This window comes from Hemiscyllium ocellatum, chromosome 25, assembly GCF_020745735.1.
Source record: "Hemiscyllium ocellatum isolate sHemOce1 chromosome 25, sHemOce1.pat.X.cur, whole genome shotgun sequence".
NCBI classification, from domain to species: Eukaryota; Metazoa; Chordata; class Chondrichthyes; order Orectolobiformes; family Hemiscylliidae; genus Hemiscyllium; species Hemiscyllium ocellatum.
In genome coordinates, this window is record NC_083425.1 from 38,181,451 (window position 1) to 38,199,715 (window position 18,265).

The 18,265-nt window shown below is 41.6% G+C and overlaps 1 protein-coding gene across 1 annotated transcript in view; it reads left to right on the forward strand.

Moving 5' to 3' along the window:
- Nucleotides 1-1,009: 1,009 nt before the first annotated feature.
- tekt3 (tektin 3) overlaps nt 1,010-18,265 on the forward strand; it is a 102,486-nt gene continuing 85,230 nt past the window's right edge. Inside the window, exon 1 of the mRNA XM_060844581.1 lies at nt 1,010-1,029. Within this exon, the coding sequence (XP_060700564.1) occupies nt 1,026-1,029 (4 nt within the window). The 5' untranslated portion in view covers nt 1,010-1,025. The remainder of the gene's footprint in view (nt 1,030-18,265) is intronic.

Sequence of the window (18,265 nt, forward strand, 5' to 3'; positions counted from 1 at the left end):
TGGGCTGGGTCTATGATTTAATGCAAACCTGACCCACTTTCTGTTTGGAGACTGTCCGTATATCATGAGGCAACCTGGATGTAAGTACTGCAGCATCAGCCAATGAGGAAGCTTAAAGGGGTTGAAATGTCCAGTACATTAGAAGGATGGCTCTCACTGATTACATGAACCACTTTAGAAGGTGCATCTCTAGGTCTAATAAGAAGTGGAGATGGCTGCTATATGCCTTCACCTTCTGTAGGAAAGGTCCAAGGCTTGATGATGTTGCAGGACCTACCAGATTGCAAGCTCAGGAAACGGCAGTGTCTGCAGTGGAAAGGGGGAATCCACTAGGGGAGTTGGGGGAGGGGGCATAGTGGCTAGCTGCAGCACAGATGGGAGGAGAAAAGTCCCATTTGGGTTTGTAGATGGTAGTGAATGTGGCTCTGGATTTTCCTTTGTAATTCTGCTCAGTTTCAAGAAGAATTATGGAGATGTAATCCTACCATCTCCACAAATACACTTTGCTATCTATGTTTTGTTATCACACAAAATATCGATTTGCATTATAGAACCATAAAAGATCCTGCACAAGATTTACTTTCCTCTTCTTTAATGCTTCCCATTAAACAGTCAGCCGAATGCATGTATTGGCAAGCGAAGCAGAATTTCAGTCAAGCTCAAACCTGCAATAACAGAAGTATGAGATGAATAGTTTGACCTCTGTACTACTTGGCTGCTCTCTCAAATTACTTTTTAAAGATTGGAGCTATGTGGATAAATCCAACTGTTATTTGAAACCTATTGAATTAATTCCAACTGAGGAACAGTGATTATTGTTTTCTCCTGTTTCATCTTGTGTAGATGGGCATCGAAATACTTGTGTATTGACAGGGGATATCTTTGGATGCTTATCTCAGGCATCCAGTTTTTCTGCAGTGATAGCTCTGACATAATTTCCATGTATATATTCATAGACCCCTGCTCAGGTTTCTAAACAGATGTTTTGGAGCATTGAAACACTTCGTATGGTTGAATCTTAATAAATGCGTAAGTATTTTGCACAGAAATTATGTTTTTTCATTGGATTTTCTACATAGAAATAGTAAACATGAATGACCAGCAGTTATTTTACATTGCATCTGAATTGTGCCAAGATTTGTTTAATCTGCATTTGACAATATTTAGATCTCATTCAACATGCTGACACCTTATGCTGTAGATATACTCAACATTAAATCACCTGTACAGTGGAAGCTTGTGGCAAAATCTGAACTGATTTCTTTCATTTCATAAAGAGAAATTGTATGCTATCCTGGACATACATTCACACATTCTTTTGAAACATCCAAGAGTTAATCCTTTCAACAGCCGTGCTACGAAACCTTCCTCCAGTCCACCCCATTGTCCCATTTCCTCTCATGGAAATGTTTCTCCTTCTGTTTCCCTCAAATGTAAATTCTCACTCTTCTTTCCACTCTTCCCCAATTGTAGATTTCATCTTGACATTCTTCTCTAGTTCCCTCCCACTGCATTTTTTTTTGCTGCAATTCATCTGACGTTCTCAAAACTATCATGAGATGAGGAACACATCAGAGAAATGTGAAAGGTGTAGCTGGGGAGCAGAATGCACAATTCTGCACAACATGGGTAAGAGAGTTTGAAATGCTGATTCTCCAATTACAACGAGGCCAAAATGGTATAAAAGAGATGAGACATCCAACACTGGGTTTGCTATACATTGCTGTCAGCTTTTTTGGACTTGCTGTTATTCATGTATCATTAGTTTGAGCATGACAACAAACCTCTCAGTTATCTTTTCCTCTGGTGTTACAAAATAATTTTGTCACTAATTTGGTGCACTCCATTTAAGATGATCTTGCCTAATGTCAGTGTTATTGAGCTCAAAACCCCTACAGACATGAAGAGTTAACATTTGCATAAAGTTTGGAAAATCCGTTATGCAACTAACCAATTTTAGAATTGGTGACCTCCAGAGCAAACAATTCAATTCAGAAGGTAAATTAAATTTAATACTCTATACCAGGATAGTATTTAACCCTTTGACAAAGGGTTGACAAAGGGTCAGTTAGACTCAAAAAGTCAGTTCTTTTCTCTCCTTACAGATGCTGCTAGACCTGCTGAGATTTTCCAGCATTTCTCTTTTGGTATTTAACCCTATTTTTTACATGGCGTAGGTCCTCAATGTAGACTGAAATGCTGAAATGTATATATAGTCCAGTCCTGCAATTTGCACATGTTCATTGGTTTTTACTTTTTAGTATATTCTTACTTAACATTGTCCTTCATTTTATATCCCACCCACTACTTTCTTGTTATCTATCGTTTGTCTATTTTTGTCACTACACGATTGTTACGTATTTGCTTGTTTTGCAACTGATTGTTTAGTTTACGAGGTCTTGTGATGCAATGGGTAGCATTCCTGCCTGTGTGTTGGACCTCCAAGTCCAATTATGGTCATCAAAAATGTTTCATTATGTGATCAAACATTAGTCGAAGAGTGCGGTGCTGGAAAAGCACAGCTGGCCACGCAGCATCCAAGAAGTAGGAGAGTTGATGTTTTGAGCATAAGCACTCCATCAGGAAATGGGCTTATGCTCGAAACATTGATTCTCCTGCTTTTCAGATGCTGTCTGACAGGCTGTGCTTTTCCAGCACCACACTCTTCGCTTCTGATCTCCAGCATCAGCAATCCTCACTTTCTCAACAAGACAATGAAGGGCTTATGCTCGAAACGTCGAATTCTCTATTCCTGAGATGCTGCCTAACCTGCTGTGCTTTGACCAGCAACACATTTGCAGCAAACATTACTTAAACTCAAACCTACAAATTCTTCCAATATTTGCCAATGGCAGTTGGTAAGATTTAAAGAGATTCTGGTTGATGCTGAGATGGAAAGAAGCTTGTCACCTTGCCTATCTGCCCATCACTCTCCAAAGCTCCATTGTAAAAAAAGCATGTGAAGGAATACATTCAGGAACTTGTACTCCCAAAGTGTATTATGACACCTCACCTCTACTAAGTTATATATTAATTTTTCAATATAAGTCACACTGCAATATAGATTTTGGGATGCAAGTATGTTTTTGAACAAAATATCAAAATTAAATGTACTAAGATGTCAGAAGATCCATTATTGTAGTGTGAGAGTCAAGTGTAGCATGAACATGTTTGTAGATTATGTTTTTCAGTGGAATTTGAGAGGTAAGGGAATGTGATTATTTTTCTGTTGCATTTTATAGCATTCAAAATGATATTATAGAGTCATAGAATCATAGAGGTGTACAACATGGAAACAAACCCTTTGGTCCAACCTGTCCATGCTGACCAGATATCCCAACCCAATCTCGTCCCACCTGCTAGCACCCAGTCCAAATCCCTCCAAACGCTTCCCCTTCATATACCCATCCAAATGCCTTTTAAATGTTGCAATTGTACCAGCCTCTACCACTTCCTCTGGCAGCTCATTCCATTACATGTACTACCCTCCTCATGAAAAAGTTGCCCCTTAGGTCTCTTTTATATCTTGTTCCCCTCTTACCCTAAACCTATGCCCTCTAGTTCTGGACTTTGTCCATTTATCCTATCCATGCCCTTGATAATTTTGTAAACCTTTATAAGGTCACCCCTCAGCCTTCGATGACCCAGGGAAAACAGCCCCAGCCTATTCAGCCTTTCCTTATAGCTCAAATCCTCCTTGATAAAGGATAAGAAAAGTCAAATGGAGTAGTTTTTTTGATATGGCTGATTTTGCGACTTGAGATTCCATTTTAGAATCACTTAAACTTACAGCATAGAAAGAGACCATTTGACACAATGTATCTATGCCAACTGTGTGAAAGAGCTGTCCGATTATCCTGCATTAGCCACCTTTTCCCTGAAGCCATCCCTTTCCCTCTTGGAAAAAGGAAAAACTCAGAAAAAATATGATTTAGATATAAAACATCCTGCTTAAAAATAATTGACACCATATTTTTGGAACAAGCTGTGATCAATTTATACAGCCACAGATGGGAAAGTGATTCAAAGGATGCAACTGGAAAATGTGAGGTGTCCACTGAGGACAATTGTTTAGGCAACTTACGTTTAAGGGAACAATCATTGGCAGCATTCAGAATGAAATGTTTGGAGCAGGCATCCAAAGGAAGCTCAATCAAATTTCTTTTGGGATTGCTGTGAGCTGCGAATTACAAATTCTGTTCTGTATGTACAGTGGCATTCTGCTCATCATGAGCCTAGAAACAAATATAGAGATGAATGTGCATGTGCAAGTTTTCTGTAGGAACTTGGATTCGTTTTCAAAAATTATTTTGGTAATTAACAAATTAATTTGTTTTATGAGTCAATCTAACAATGACAAAGGGCTCCTACATCTCCAACATTTAGATTATAGAGTAATAGAATATTACAGCACGGAAGCAGATCTATCGGTCCAACCAGTCCATGCCGAAGATAACCCCAAATGCTCCAAACGTTACTTGGATAACTGTGGTAATTCAAGAGCTAATACACGCAAACGAGCGCTGACCCATGCGGGGATGCGTGCATTTATCAGACGAAAACCAATCTGAGCTCGCCCGGCAGCTTTAGTGGCTCTAGATAACCTCGGGCAGATTGCAAGTCCTCGTGACGATGATGACTCATTCGAATGTCTGTCCTATCAAGTTTCGATGGTACTTTATGTGCCTACCATGGTGACCATGGGTAACGGGGAATCAGGGTTCGATTCCGGAGCGGGAGCCTGAGAAACGGCTACCACATCCAAGGAAGGCAGCAGGCGCGCAAATTACCCACTCCTGACTCCGGGAGGTAGTGACAAAAAATAACAATACAGGACTAAAAAAAAACCACTGGGTGGCACAGTGGCTCAGTGGTTAGCACTGCTGCCTCACAGCACCAAGAACCTGGGTTCAATTCCCACTCAGGCAACTGTCTGTGTGGAGTTTGCACATTCTCCCCGTGTCTGCGTGGGTTTCCTCCAGTAGTGTTAGGTGCATTAGTTAGGGGCAAAATGTAGGAGAATGGGACTGGGTGGGTTGCTCTTCGGAGGGTTGGTGTGGACTTGTTGGGTTGAAGGGCCTGTTTCCACACTGTCGGTAATCTAATCTAAACTAGTCCTGCCTGCCTGGCCCATATCCCTCCAAACCTTTCCTGTTCATATACTTACCTGTTAAATGTTGTAACTGTGCCCACATCCACCACTTCCTCAGGAAGTTCATTCCACATGTGAACCACTCTCTGTGTAAAAGGTTTGCCCCTCATGTCTTTTTAAAATCTCTCTCCTCTTTCTTTAAAAATGCCCCCTCATCATGAAATCCTCCATCCTGGAGAAAAGACACCTACTATTAATGCTATCTATACCCCTCATGATTTTATAAACCTCTATAAGGTCAGCTTTCAACCTCCAGCACTCCAGTGTGAAGTCCCAGCCTAACCAGCCTTTCTTTATAATTCAAACCTTCCATACGCAGCAATATCCTGGTGAGCTCCTCTGGCTAGTTTAATAATACCCTTCTTATAACTGGGCAACCAGAATTGGACACTGTACTCCAGATTAGGCCTCACCAATGTCCTGTACAACCTCAACTTATTTGATTTGTCATATTTCACGTGAATGGAGCACAAGTTGTAGAAACATAATTTGAGTTGAAGCAAAATACAAAGCTGCAAATGCTAGAGAAACTCGACAGATCTGGCAGCATCTGTGGAGAGGGGAACAGAGTTAACGTTTTGAGACCAATATGACTTCTTCAGAACTCCAAACTTGTGCTGAGACATTGCTTCAATGGAGTAAGTCAGGTTAAGCTAATTACTAATGACGCAGTTCTGAGGGAAGGCAGTCAAATTGTAAAAAACAATTTTTTCTTTAAGAATTACAACAAGTGCTGTGCAGGAATTGATTCCATTATATTCCCTCCATGTTTGTTTTCCAGTGTTGTCTATATATTTGTACAATAATATTCCAATCTTTATGTCCTAAACTATGGACCTTGATCCTATCAGAAGATGAGTTATTGCAGATGTCCAGGTTTTACAGGTGTTAAATTAACCAAACTAATTGGGACATGGAATTGGAGTGCTTAGGAAATTCATTGAAGTAGAGAAATTGAAATCTTATCTGATTACTTGCAAGTTCAAATTAACTTTAACCAGTTTTGTATTTTGTTTTCCTGCATGAATGCTTTTCCCGATGGACTAACTATTTACCATTGTCCTTCTTTGACAAGAGAGGGATTTCCTTTTAAAATTTTAGCTGACAAATGTCATTAAGTCCAGAGAAGTTGAAGTCTCATGGAGTAAACATTGAACACGTGATCTCTATACCAGTAGTGCTCAAGGAAATAATAAAGTCTAGCAGAAAAATAGAAAAGTTATTGAACAGCTGTGCCATTTTTAAGACAATTTGAAGTGGATTTAATCATTAGTCCATAAACAGAAACAGCAAAAATATCAAAATCACAGAAATATTACAACACAGACGGAGGGCATTTGACCCATTGTGTTTGTATTGGCATTCCAAATGTATAATTTACTTAATGTCATTCTCACACTTTCTCCCAATTACTGAGCACATTCTTCTTTAGCAGACAACAAACTAATTCCCATTTGAATGTTTTTATTGAATGTGCCTCAATCATACTATTAGGTAGAACATTCCAATCTGTCGCCACTTGTTGCATGAATTTATTTTCAATATTGCTTTTGCTTCTTTTGTCGATTAGTTTAAACCTTTGTTTTCTCATTCTTGATTGAGTAGGAACAGTTTCTGCCTAGCTATCTTCTTTAGCCCCTTAATATCTGAATAACTATTATATAATCTCTCAGCCTACTTTTCTCCAAGGGAACTATCACTAACCTTTCCCATTTTCTTTCATAACTGAAGTTCCTTAACCTTGAGACTATTCAAGTGAATCTTTTCCACCCTTTTTCCAATGCCTTCGTACCCTTCCTACAGTGTAGCACGCAGAATTATATGCAATATTCCAGCTGAGATTGAACTAGTGCCTTGTACAACTTCAACATAAACTGCTTCAACTCCATTTCCCTATTAATAAAACCTAGGATACTCAATATTTTATCAACCATGCTGTCAAACTCTGCTGCATCCTCTTGTACACACAGTTCCCTCCCCTTCCGATCCCCTTTAGTGTTGTATCATTTGTTTTGTCTTTCCTCATTCTTCTTACCAAAATGAATCATCTCACATTTGGTACTTTAAGCTGTGACATCTTTATGTGTGTTATGTCACTTTCGTAAAAGCTCCTGCTGGAATTATTTATATGTGAATGAAAGCTCTAGCTGGGGTGAAAATCTGAGTGGTATCATGACTGCATAAAGAATTCTTTTCAGCCTATCAGGTCTATGTTGTCTCTCCATTGCACATTCCATTCAGTTCCATTCTCTTACTGAATTCTCAGAGCCATGCACATTTATTTCCTTCATGCCCAGATAATTTCCTATTGAAATCAGTGGTCATTGCTGCTTCTACCAACCTTGTAGGACATTGCTATTTGCTGCTTATTCTGTACATTGTCCCCTGCACCTCTTGTCTCAAACCTTGGATCTATGACCACTGGAACCTGTGCTTTTATTTCTGTATTTGATCTGAACCTGTCACGATCTTGTACACCTCTTTCACATCTCTCCTCAATGTCCTTTGATCTAAACAAGACAACATTGAGAACACTAACATCTCATGGTGTCCACCAGGGGATGGATCCTATGATCCTATTGGTTTCATGTTACTTTCTTCGTGAGACCTGGCGAGATTTCTTGCTACATTGTAAAAACACCACGTCATTAACCACCTACCCCTCCCTATAGCACTCCTCCTGTCTCATGCCACTTTAATTGGCCCATTCACCTTGACCAGAAGTACTTACCACTTATTAGATATCCTGGAATGGACTGGCATCCTTGGCACCTGTGCCATCTTTATACCTTAGTCAAACAACTTTACCAAGTGTTGGGACTTCACAATTGTCCATCACTACATTGTAATGGCACAGTAGACCCAAACCCTTACTGCTCATGATGTATTGTCACATAGCTGATACCTCTGCACACATATAACTAGACTTCCTTGCCCCAGTTTCTGTCTAACCACTAGGCCATGCAGCTTATCTGTCCTTAGCCTCATCCCACCCTACCACATTCTCTAAGTGACCTCTAACTTGTTCACTGGGTCAGGCAGCATCCAATGAACAGGAAATTCAACGTTTCAGGCATAAGCCCTTCATCAGGAAGGCTTCCTGATGAAGGGCTTATGCCCAAAACGTCGAATTTCCTGTTCCTTGGATGCTGCCTGACCTGCTGCGCTTTAACCAGCAACACATTTTCAGCTCTGATCTCCAGCATCTGCAGACCTCACTTTTTACTCTAACTTGTTCACTGCAGATCAGCATCTTACTACTGTCCAATGGGGATCTGTCATAGGCAGGCAAAAATTCAGAGAATTGTAGAAGTTAGTTTTTATTTACAGTCAGCAAAAGTGAACAGAAAAAAAACCCAATAGAGGTGGCAGTTCACCCATAAAGCATGATGACCAACAACTATTTTCCAGTCCATGCATGTCTTCTGCAGCTCTCATCCATTGGATGTGGGTGTTAATAAAACAACTGAGCTCTCTCATACACAATGAGAGCTTCTGCCAGCTCAATGTCTTTATCCTCTTCCTCCTCCTTGGAACATTAATCTATTCTCTCAGTTCCTCAACAGTCTCTTTGCCTCCATCAATTATGCAGAACAATTATTGAGGCAAAAGCCTCTACCCCTCCTGCAATCCTGCTCCATCTTGAGAGACTCCCTGTACTGCCTGATTCTCAGCCTCTGTGGCAGCCTGCCTGCTGCTCCTGGCCTCCCTATGACACCTGCTGCTCCTTAGCAAGGCAGCTGTTGCGACCAACATCCCCTAAGCGGCTGGATCCCTGACTTCTGTTGGCAGGGATCTGGCTTGGAACAGAACATAAGAAACAGAGCAGGCTGTTAGATCAAAAAAGGTCAATACTGGTAGACCCTGCAGATGACAGCAACACCCACTCCTCCATACAGTGTGACATACAGCATCCTGACAACAAGAGCCATGTATAGAATCTCTTTGGGATATAGAGCTACTTGGGTGAGAATACATGAAGGTAGAGATTGCAGGCAATAGTGAGAGATTTAGAGCATGTACCTTGATAGGTGGTTGGGATAGAGTGATTGTGAGATTGCGAGAAGATGGTGGCTCTAATGCTGGTGGAATGGAAAAGGTCATTGACCTTCCTCCTGCATTGCTGGGCATTTCTCCGACAGTCCATTTTAGTCCAGATGGCAACTTTGGACTAGACTGGCGTGGTGTGGTGTTGTGGCTTCCTTTGTTATCCTGAGAAAGAGATGTCCTACCTCTGCACCACCTGTCTGTCAGGACCTTCAGGTCCCTGCCATGAAAGTAGGGCAGTAATTTCTCCCGTTTGCAATGTCTAGGGCAAATGTTAGGAATGATGCAGGGCAGCAGTGGACTGACAGTACATGCCTGGATGATGGGAAAGTAAAGGTGCTGGGTGAATTCCAGAATAGCTTGGCAGTGTTGAATTGCTGGGGACAATGTGTGGAACAATGGGACCAGGATTGGATGTGAGGATTATCACAGGGTGAGTTAGGTAGTTAATGGGGCAAATTTAGCGAGATGCATTGAAAAAACTCTCACAGTCTTGTAGCAAATACTGCTGCAAAAAACTTGGCAGAATATGAAAACAGCCAAAGAAGCATAAGATTCAGTTTTAGAGACTTGAGCTGGCTCTGCAGAATTTAAAAATGTACATCAGCATCAATGTGGAATCAACTGTTATTTGTATGGGCTGCAGTCCTTTAATTTTCTTGTAAAGGTTTCAGGCTGTTTCAATGGAGCTCAATTCTGTAAGCGTAAAATTTGAAAATTGCACATATGCTTAGAGAAACAAATGTGTCACAGACACATTATCAAGAGCAGGTTTGAAGGACGTTGAGGGATGTGATGTGCATGGACTTACCTAAAATGGTTGCTGTGTAACTCATGATTAATGTCAATATGTTATTACTGTTAATGTGACATCAAAATTATGTTAAAATCATTTTTATAGGTAATGAAAATGCCTCTTAACAATAATTATTTTGTTCTTCTGGGGGCAGGGAGCTGTGATGCATGGCGTGAATTTATAAATGTATTTTAGTACATTTGGTTGACAGATTGGATTTTGAACTAGTGGCATCTGATGTTTGGTCTATGTGTATGAGGGGTTTGAATGATTAACTTGCCCATATTTCTAGAAACATGATTTCTTTAAAAGCCATATGAGAGAGGGAGCCCTGTAGATTTTTTTTGTATTGAGAGAGTTTTACGAGCAAACCTTGTGGAGCAATAGCTTGCTTTCCATTTAGAAGTATCTGCATTTTGTTACTTAGGTGCAAGAAATATCGCTTGGAAAGGTGGTGTTTTCATTTTGTAACATTCTTGGTAGAAGTTAGTTGTGTAAAATAGTTTTTCCTGAAGAATGGAGATAGTTTAGAATAATTAGGAAATATGTTCCTTCAGCATTTTTGTTTGAAAGTTCCAGAGTGGAAATGTTTAGTTAGAAATCTCAAGGGATATTCGAAGGTGAGAAATTCTAAATTGAGATGTGTGACTAATCCATGTAAGAGGTTCCAAATGCTCAAGAGCTGGAATTAAAAAAAGGTGATATTAAACCCATAGATATAATAGAGAAGTGAACTCTTCTCTTATTTAAATTTGGTAAAATAATGGTGTTGGGAAAGATGGGATTGTGTTGTACTGTGTGTTTCAAAATCTTTCAACTTGTGTTATATGTAAATAGCCTGATTTATTCTATCTTATTTTCTTTTGTCTAACCAACTTCTGTTTTGTTGTTGAAATTAAATCTGCATCATTACATGCTTGCTTTTAGATAACCTCTTTAAGTTTTTAAAAATCAAAATATGATCTATCAAGCCAGATTTTAGTCTGGCATCTGACTTATCCAGTAACAATATCAGGTGTGATCGTAACACCTGAGAGTTTGAACAACTGATTTGATTTCTATGTGATATTCTAATATCAGGCTGTCAAAAGACCAAAAAATTTGTAAATCTCCTCCAATAAAGAAGCCTGGCACTTCCACTAATTCTGTACTAGCAAAAGCAACTTAAAAACACTTCAGATCATTTTCTCCTTAAAGTAATACTCTGGTGAGCATTTGTGTGGCTGAACACATGCTGACAGTGATTAGGAAAAGGTGTTAACAGGTCATAGCATGTGCCAAAACCACTTTACAACCAACCTAATATCAGGATCTACTCATATTGGATATGTCTGATGCAGGCTTGGCACACCCACATCAACGTCGGGTGGTCCATGCAGGTCATGTCAAAAATAGCTGGAAACATTCCATTGGCACTTTGGCAGTTTGTGGTTACCATGGAACCAGCACTTACAAACCCAGGTTTAACAGTCACTGTCTTCAAATTAGTGTCGTCAACCAGTTTGCAAAGCAGATTACATTCTATAAATAAAAAGCCAATGTCCCAGTTATAATTAACGCGCCCATGCTCATTCTGATCATGTATCAAATTCCTCAGGTGGTGGCGATACTGGATTCTCACACTAGGCTGTTGCATGTTGGTTTGATGCCAATGAAATGCAACACTCATCTCTAGACATCGCTCAAAACGTTGCTCCAAACTTTACACGGGCATCTGTCTGCTAGCGTACAACCAGCTAGTGAGATCAATCGCATTCCAGGAGCCCACAGAGGTTACACATCATCTAAAATCAAGCCACCATTAACAAACACTTAAAACTAAAAAAAGGTGGCTATTCACTTTTTATGCTTTTTGAAAATATTTTCACCATTTTGTTTTAATTTAATCAAACAGTTAAGTACATCTATTGTCTGAAGAAGTGTAGTGTAACCATTAATAGGAGTGTTAAGCAGGCAAACCAGAGCTTAACAAGTTGCTTTACGAACTAAATTTATAGGATGGTGATTTTCACAATTTGCAAGGAATTTATTTACAACCGCTCATAATTAATTGGTTTTGCACCTTGTCATAACAGTTCAAGTTAATGATTAATGGAAGTGTTTTGAGTTTTGTCCATTCTTTTTTGGTTCATGGATTGTGAGAGTTATTGGTAAGGCCAGCCTATGTTGCCTATCCCTAATTTCCCACGAAGTGAGTGATTTGCTCAGCCATTCTAGAGGGCAATTAAAATGCAGCCATATTACTATGGGTCACATGTAGGCTGCACCAGTTAAGCAGGGCAATGAACTTCTTTAAAGCACAACTCAAGTGAATCATGTGAAGTTTTGCAATAATCAATGTTCTAAGGCTCAGGACAAGGATAGACGGGTTACAGTTAGGGGAGGAAAGGGGACAGACAGACAGTGCAGAGATTGCCTGTGGACATTCCCCTCAGCAATAAGTACACCATTTTGGATACTGCTGGTGGGGGGGGGGGGGGGGGGGGGGGTCGGGAATGACCTACTAGAGGAAAGCCATAGTAGTCAGCTCTCTGGCACTAAGCCTGACATTGTGGCAAAGAAGGGAAGGGGGCAGAATAGAAAGGTACTCGTGGTAGGGGACTCGATAGTTAGGGGAATCAACAGGAGATTTAGTGGTCAGGATCGGGATTCCCGGAAGGTATGTTGACTCCCTGGTGCCAGGGTCCGGGATGTCTCCGATCGGGTGTATAAGGTTGTAAAAGGGGAGGGCGAACAGCCAGAAATCGTGTTACATATTGGCACTAATGATATAGCCAGGAAAAGGATTGAGGATGTAAAAAGTGATTTCAGGGAGTTAGGATGGAAGCTGCAAAGCAGGACGAGCAGAGTAGTGTTCTCTAGTTTACTACCATTGCCACGAGATCACAAGGCGAGGAACAGGGAGGGGGCACAGCTTAACACGTGGCTGCGCAGCTGGTGTAGGAGGGAGGGCTTCAGATATGTAAATAATTGGGATGCCTTCTAGGGAAGGTGGGACCTGTACAAGAAGGAAGGATTGCATCTGAACTGGAAGGGGACCAATGTCCTGGGTGGAAGGTTTGCTCAAGTAGTTCAAGAGGGTTTAGACTAGTATGGCAGGGGGGTGGGAACCTGAGCTGTATACCAGAGGTGACAGTTGATGCATATGAGGCAATAGCAAAAGGTAGACCAGCTAGTGGGAAGGATTTTCCTGGGAAGGAACCAAGGGATCAGTTAAAGTGTGTTTGCTTTAACACAAGGAGCATCAGGAATAAAAGTGATGAACTTAGAGCATGGATCAGTACCTGGTGCTGTGATGTTGTGGCCATAACAGAGACGTGGGTTTCTCAGGGGCAGGAATGGTTGCTGGATGTTCCAGGGTTTACAGCATTTAAAAAGAATAGGGAAGGGGGAAAAAGAGGAAGGAGTGTAGCACTACTAATTAGAGAGGGTATAACAGCTACAAAAGCTTCCATTGTCAAGGAAGATCTGCCTACCGAGTCGGTATGGGTGGAAATTAGGAACAGCAAGGGAGCAGTCACCCCATTAGGGGTTTACTACAGGCCCCCAATAGCAGCAGGGAGATTGAAGAAAGCATAGGTCGGCAGATTTTGGAAAAGTGTGGACGTAGTAGGCTTGTTTTAATGGGTGACTTTAACTTTCCCAATATTGATTGAAACCTCCTTCGAGCAGAAGATTTGAATGGAGCTGTTTTTGTAAGGTGTGTTCAGGAGGGTTTCCTAACTCAGTATGTTGATAGGCTGACGAGGGGAGAGGCCATTCTAGACTTGGTGCTCGGAAACGAGCCAGGGCAGGTATCAGATCTTGTGATGGGAGAGCATTTTGGTGATAGTGACCACAGCTGCCTCACATTCTACATAGCTATGGAGAAGGAGAGGATTAGGCAAAATGGGAGGATATTTAATTGGGGAAGAGGAAACTATGATGCGATTAGACATGAGTTAGGAAGCATGGACTGGGAGCAATTGTTCCATGGTAAAGGCATTATAGACATTTGGAGACTAAGGAACAGTTGTTGCGAGTGATGAATAAATATGTCCCTCTGAGACAGCAACTAGGGGTAAGATAAAGGAACCTTGGATGACGAGAGCAGTGGAGCTTCTCGTCAAAAGGAAGAAGGTACCTTACATAAGGTGGAGGAAGCTAGGGTCAAGCTCAGCTCTAGAGGATTACAGGCAGGCAAGGAAGGAGCTCAAAAATGGTCTGAGGAGAGCCAGGAGGGGCATGAGAAAGGCTTGGCAAAATGGATTAGGGAGAACACAAAAACATTTTACATTTACGTGAGGAATAAAAGAATGGTCAAAGAAAGAGTAGGGTCGATCAGGGATAGCATAGGGAACTTGTGTGTGGAGTCTGAGGAGGTAGGAGAAGCCCTAAATGAGTTTTTTGCTTCTGTCTTTACGAAATAAACGAACCTTGTAGTGAATGAAACCTTTGAAGAGCAGGTGTGCATGCTGGAATAGATAGAGATAGAGGAAGCTGATGTGCTGGAAATTTTGTCAAACATTAAGATTGACAAGTCGCCAGGCCCAGACCAGATTTGTCCTCGGCTGCTTTGGGAAATGAGACTTGCGATTGCTTCACCACTTGTGAAGATCTTTGCATCCTCGCTCTCCACTGGAGTCGTACCTGAGGACTGAAGAGAGGCAAATGTAATTCCTCTCTTCAAGAAAGGAAATAGGGAAATCCCTGGAAATTACAGACCAGTAAGTCTCACGTCTGTGGTCTGCAAGGTGTTAGAAAGGATTCTGAGGGATAGCATTTATGACCATCTGGAAGAGCATGGCTTGATTAAATGCAGTCAACACAGCTTTGTGAGGGGCAGGTCATGCCTCACAAACCTTATCGAGTTCTTTGAGGATGTGACTAGAAAGGTTGATGAGGGTCAAGCTGTGTATGTGGTGTATATGGACTTCAGCAAGGCATTTGATAAGGTTTCCCATGGTAGGCTCATTCAGAAGGTCAGGAGGAATGGGATACAGGGATATAGCTGTCTGAATACAGAATTGGCTGGCCAACAGAAGACAGCAGGTGGTAGTTGAAGGAAAATATTCTGCCTGGAAGTCAGTGGTGAATGGTGTTCCGCCGGGCTCTGTCCTTGGGCCTCTACTGTTTGTAATTTTTATTAATGACTTGGATGAGGGGATTGAAGGATGGGTCAGCAAGTTTGCAGACTGCACAAAGGTTGGAGGTGTCATTGACAGTATAGAGGGCTGTTGTAGGCTGCAGCGGGACATTGACAGGATGCAGAGATGGGCTGAGAGGTGGCAGATGGAGTTCAACCTGGATAAATGCAAGGTGATGCATTTTAGAAGGTCAAATTTGAAAGCTGAGTACTGGATTAAGGATAGGATTCTTGGCAGTGTGGAGGAACAGAGGGATCTTGGTGTGCAGGTACATAGATCCCTTAAAATGGCCACCCAAGTGGACAGGGTTGTTAAGAAAGTATATGGTGTTTTGGCTTTCATTAACAGGGGGATTGAGTTTAAGAGTCGTGAGATCTTATTGCAGTTCTATAAAACTTTGGTTAGACCGCACTTGGAATACGGCGTCCAGTTCTGGTCGCCCTATTATAAGAAAGATGTGGTTTCTTTGGATAGGGTTCAGAGGAGGTTTACCAGGAAGCTGCCTGGACTGGAGGGCTTATCTTATGAAGAGAGGTTGACTGAGCTCGGACTTTTATCATTGGAGAAAAGGAGGAGGAGAGGCTACCTAATTGAGGTATACAAGATAATGAGAGGCATAGATCGAGTTGATAGGCAGAGACTATTTTCCAGGGCAGAAATGGCTAACACGAGGGGTCATAGTTTTAAGCTAGTTGGAGGGAAGTATAGAGGGGATATCAGAGGTGGGTTCTTTACACAGAGAGTTGTGAGAGCATGGAATGCTTTGCCAGCAGCAGTTGTGGAAGCAAGGTCAGTGGGGAAATTTAAGAGACTGCTGGACATGCATATGGTCACAGAAATGTGAGGGTGCATACATGAGGATCAATGGTCGGCACAACATCGTGGGCTGAAGGGCCTGTTCTGTGCTGTACTGTTCTATGTTCTATGTTCTATGTTCTATTGTAGTGGTCGCAATCACAGATTCGCTTTAATTAGATGCATTATCAATTGAGTGAAAACTATAGCATCTCCTGTAGTATATGACCTAAACATGAAACATGGAATTCCTGCAGGGCAGAAGCAGACTATTTGGCCCATCAGGTCTACACTAACTGTCTAAAGAGCATCTCATCCAGAACCATTCCCCACCCTCACCTTGTTACTCTGCATCCCCATATCCCTGGACTCTATGGCCAAATCACTTAACCTGCATATCTTTGGACTGAGAGAGGAAACCGGAGGAAACCCAGGCAGACATGGGGAGAATGTGCAAACTCCACACAGTCAGTTTCCCGAGGATGGAATTAAACCTCGATTCCTGGCGCTGTGAGACAGCAGTGCTAATCACTGAATTACCGTGCCATCTCAGGACATCTGGATTACAATTTTTAATTTATTCATGGGATGTGAGCATCATTGATTGAGCAAGCATTCCTTGGTGCTCTTGGGTATGTCATAATGACCTACCTTGTTGAACTGTTACACCTATAATACCATGAGGAAGGGAGTTCCAGGATTTTGACAGAGCCACACTGAAGGAATGGTGATATATTTCCAAGTCAGGATGCTGAAGGGCTTGGAGGGAAAGTTGTAGGTGATGGTGTTCTGCTTTTCTTGTCCCCTGGATGGAAGTGTTCGTGGGTTTGGAAGTTGCAGTCTCAGGAGTCTTGGTGACTTTCTGCAGTGCATCTTGTGAATGGTACACACTGCTCCTACTGACTGTAGGTGTCGGAGTGACTGAATGTTTATGATTGTGGTACAAATCAAATGGGCTGCTTTCGTCTGAACAGTGTTTTTGGAGCTGGACTCATCAAGACAAGTGGGGAGTATTCCATTAGCTCCTGACTTTGATTTGATTTGATTTGTTTTTGTCATATGTACCAAGACACATTGAAAGGTTTTGTATGCCAGCCAGAGAAATCACACCTTACGTAAGAGCATCAATAGAACAGAATGCAGTGTTTTAGCTACAGAGAAAGATCAACTCTGATATATGAGGAGTCCATTCATAAGTCTGACAACAGCAAGGAAGAAGCTGTTCTTACATCTGTTAGTCCATGTTTTCAAACTTTTGTATCTCCTGCCCAATAGAAGAGGATGGAAGAGAGTGTAACTGGGATGACAGGGGTCTTTGATTTTGTTGGCTGCTTTCTCGAGGTAGCAGAAGGTGGAGATGGAGTCAAAGGAAGGAAGGTTGGTTTCCGTGATGGACTGGGCTACGTTCACAACTCTCTATGATTTCTTGCAGTCTTGGGCAAAGCAGTTGCCATACTAACCTGTGATGCATCTGATGGGATGCTTTCTGCGGTGCATCTATAAAAATTGTAAGAGTCATTGTGGACATGCCAAGTTTCCGTAGCCTTTAGAGGAAGTAATGACATTGAAATGCTTTCTTAGCTGTAGCGTCGACATGGATAGACAGGACAGATTGCTGGTGATACTTACTCCTAGAAACATGAAGCTCTCGACCACCTCCACCATTGATACAGACAGGGACATGTTCTCCACTCCTCTTCCTGAAGTGGATGGTCAGTTCCTTCATTTTACTGACATCGAGGGAGGGATTTTTGTCTTTGCACCATGCCACTGAGCTCTCTATCTATTCCCTGTACTCTGCCTTATTGTTGTCTGAGCCCACAACTGTGGTGTCATCGGCAAAATTGTAAAGAGTTAGAGATTAAGTGGCTCACACAGCTGTGAGTGTATAAGGAGTATTGCAAGGGGCTAAATATGCAGATTTGTGTTGCGTAGATAGTGGACATGATTTGGAGAGTCAAGAAGTAAGTTACCTGCTGTAAGATGCCTAGCCTCTGAGCTGCTCTTGTGGCTACAGCACTTCTGTGGCTAATCCAGTTTAGTTCTGGTCAATGGTAACCCCTAAGGATATTTATATTGGCAATGCAGTGATGACGTTACTATTGAATCTAAAGAGGCAATGGTTAGGTTCTCTGTTGTTGGAGATGATCACTGCCTGGCCTTTGTGTGACATGAATGTTACTTACCACCTGTTAGCCCAAGCCAGGATATGTCCAGATTTGTTACATGTGAATATTGACTGTTTCAATATCTGAGGAATCAAGAATGGTGCTGAACACTGTACAAAATTACTGGCAAACATCCTCACCTTTGACCTTATGATGGAAGGAAGCACATTAATGAAGCAGC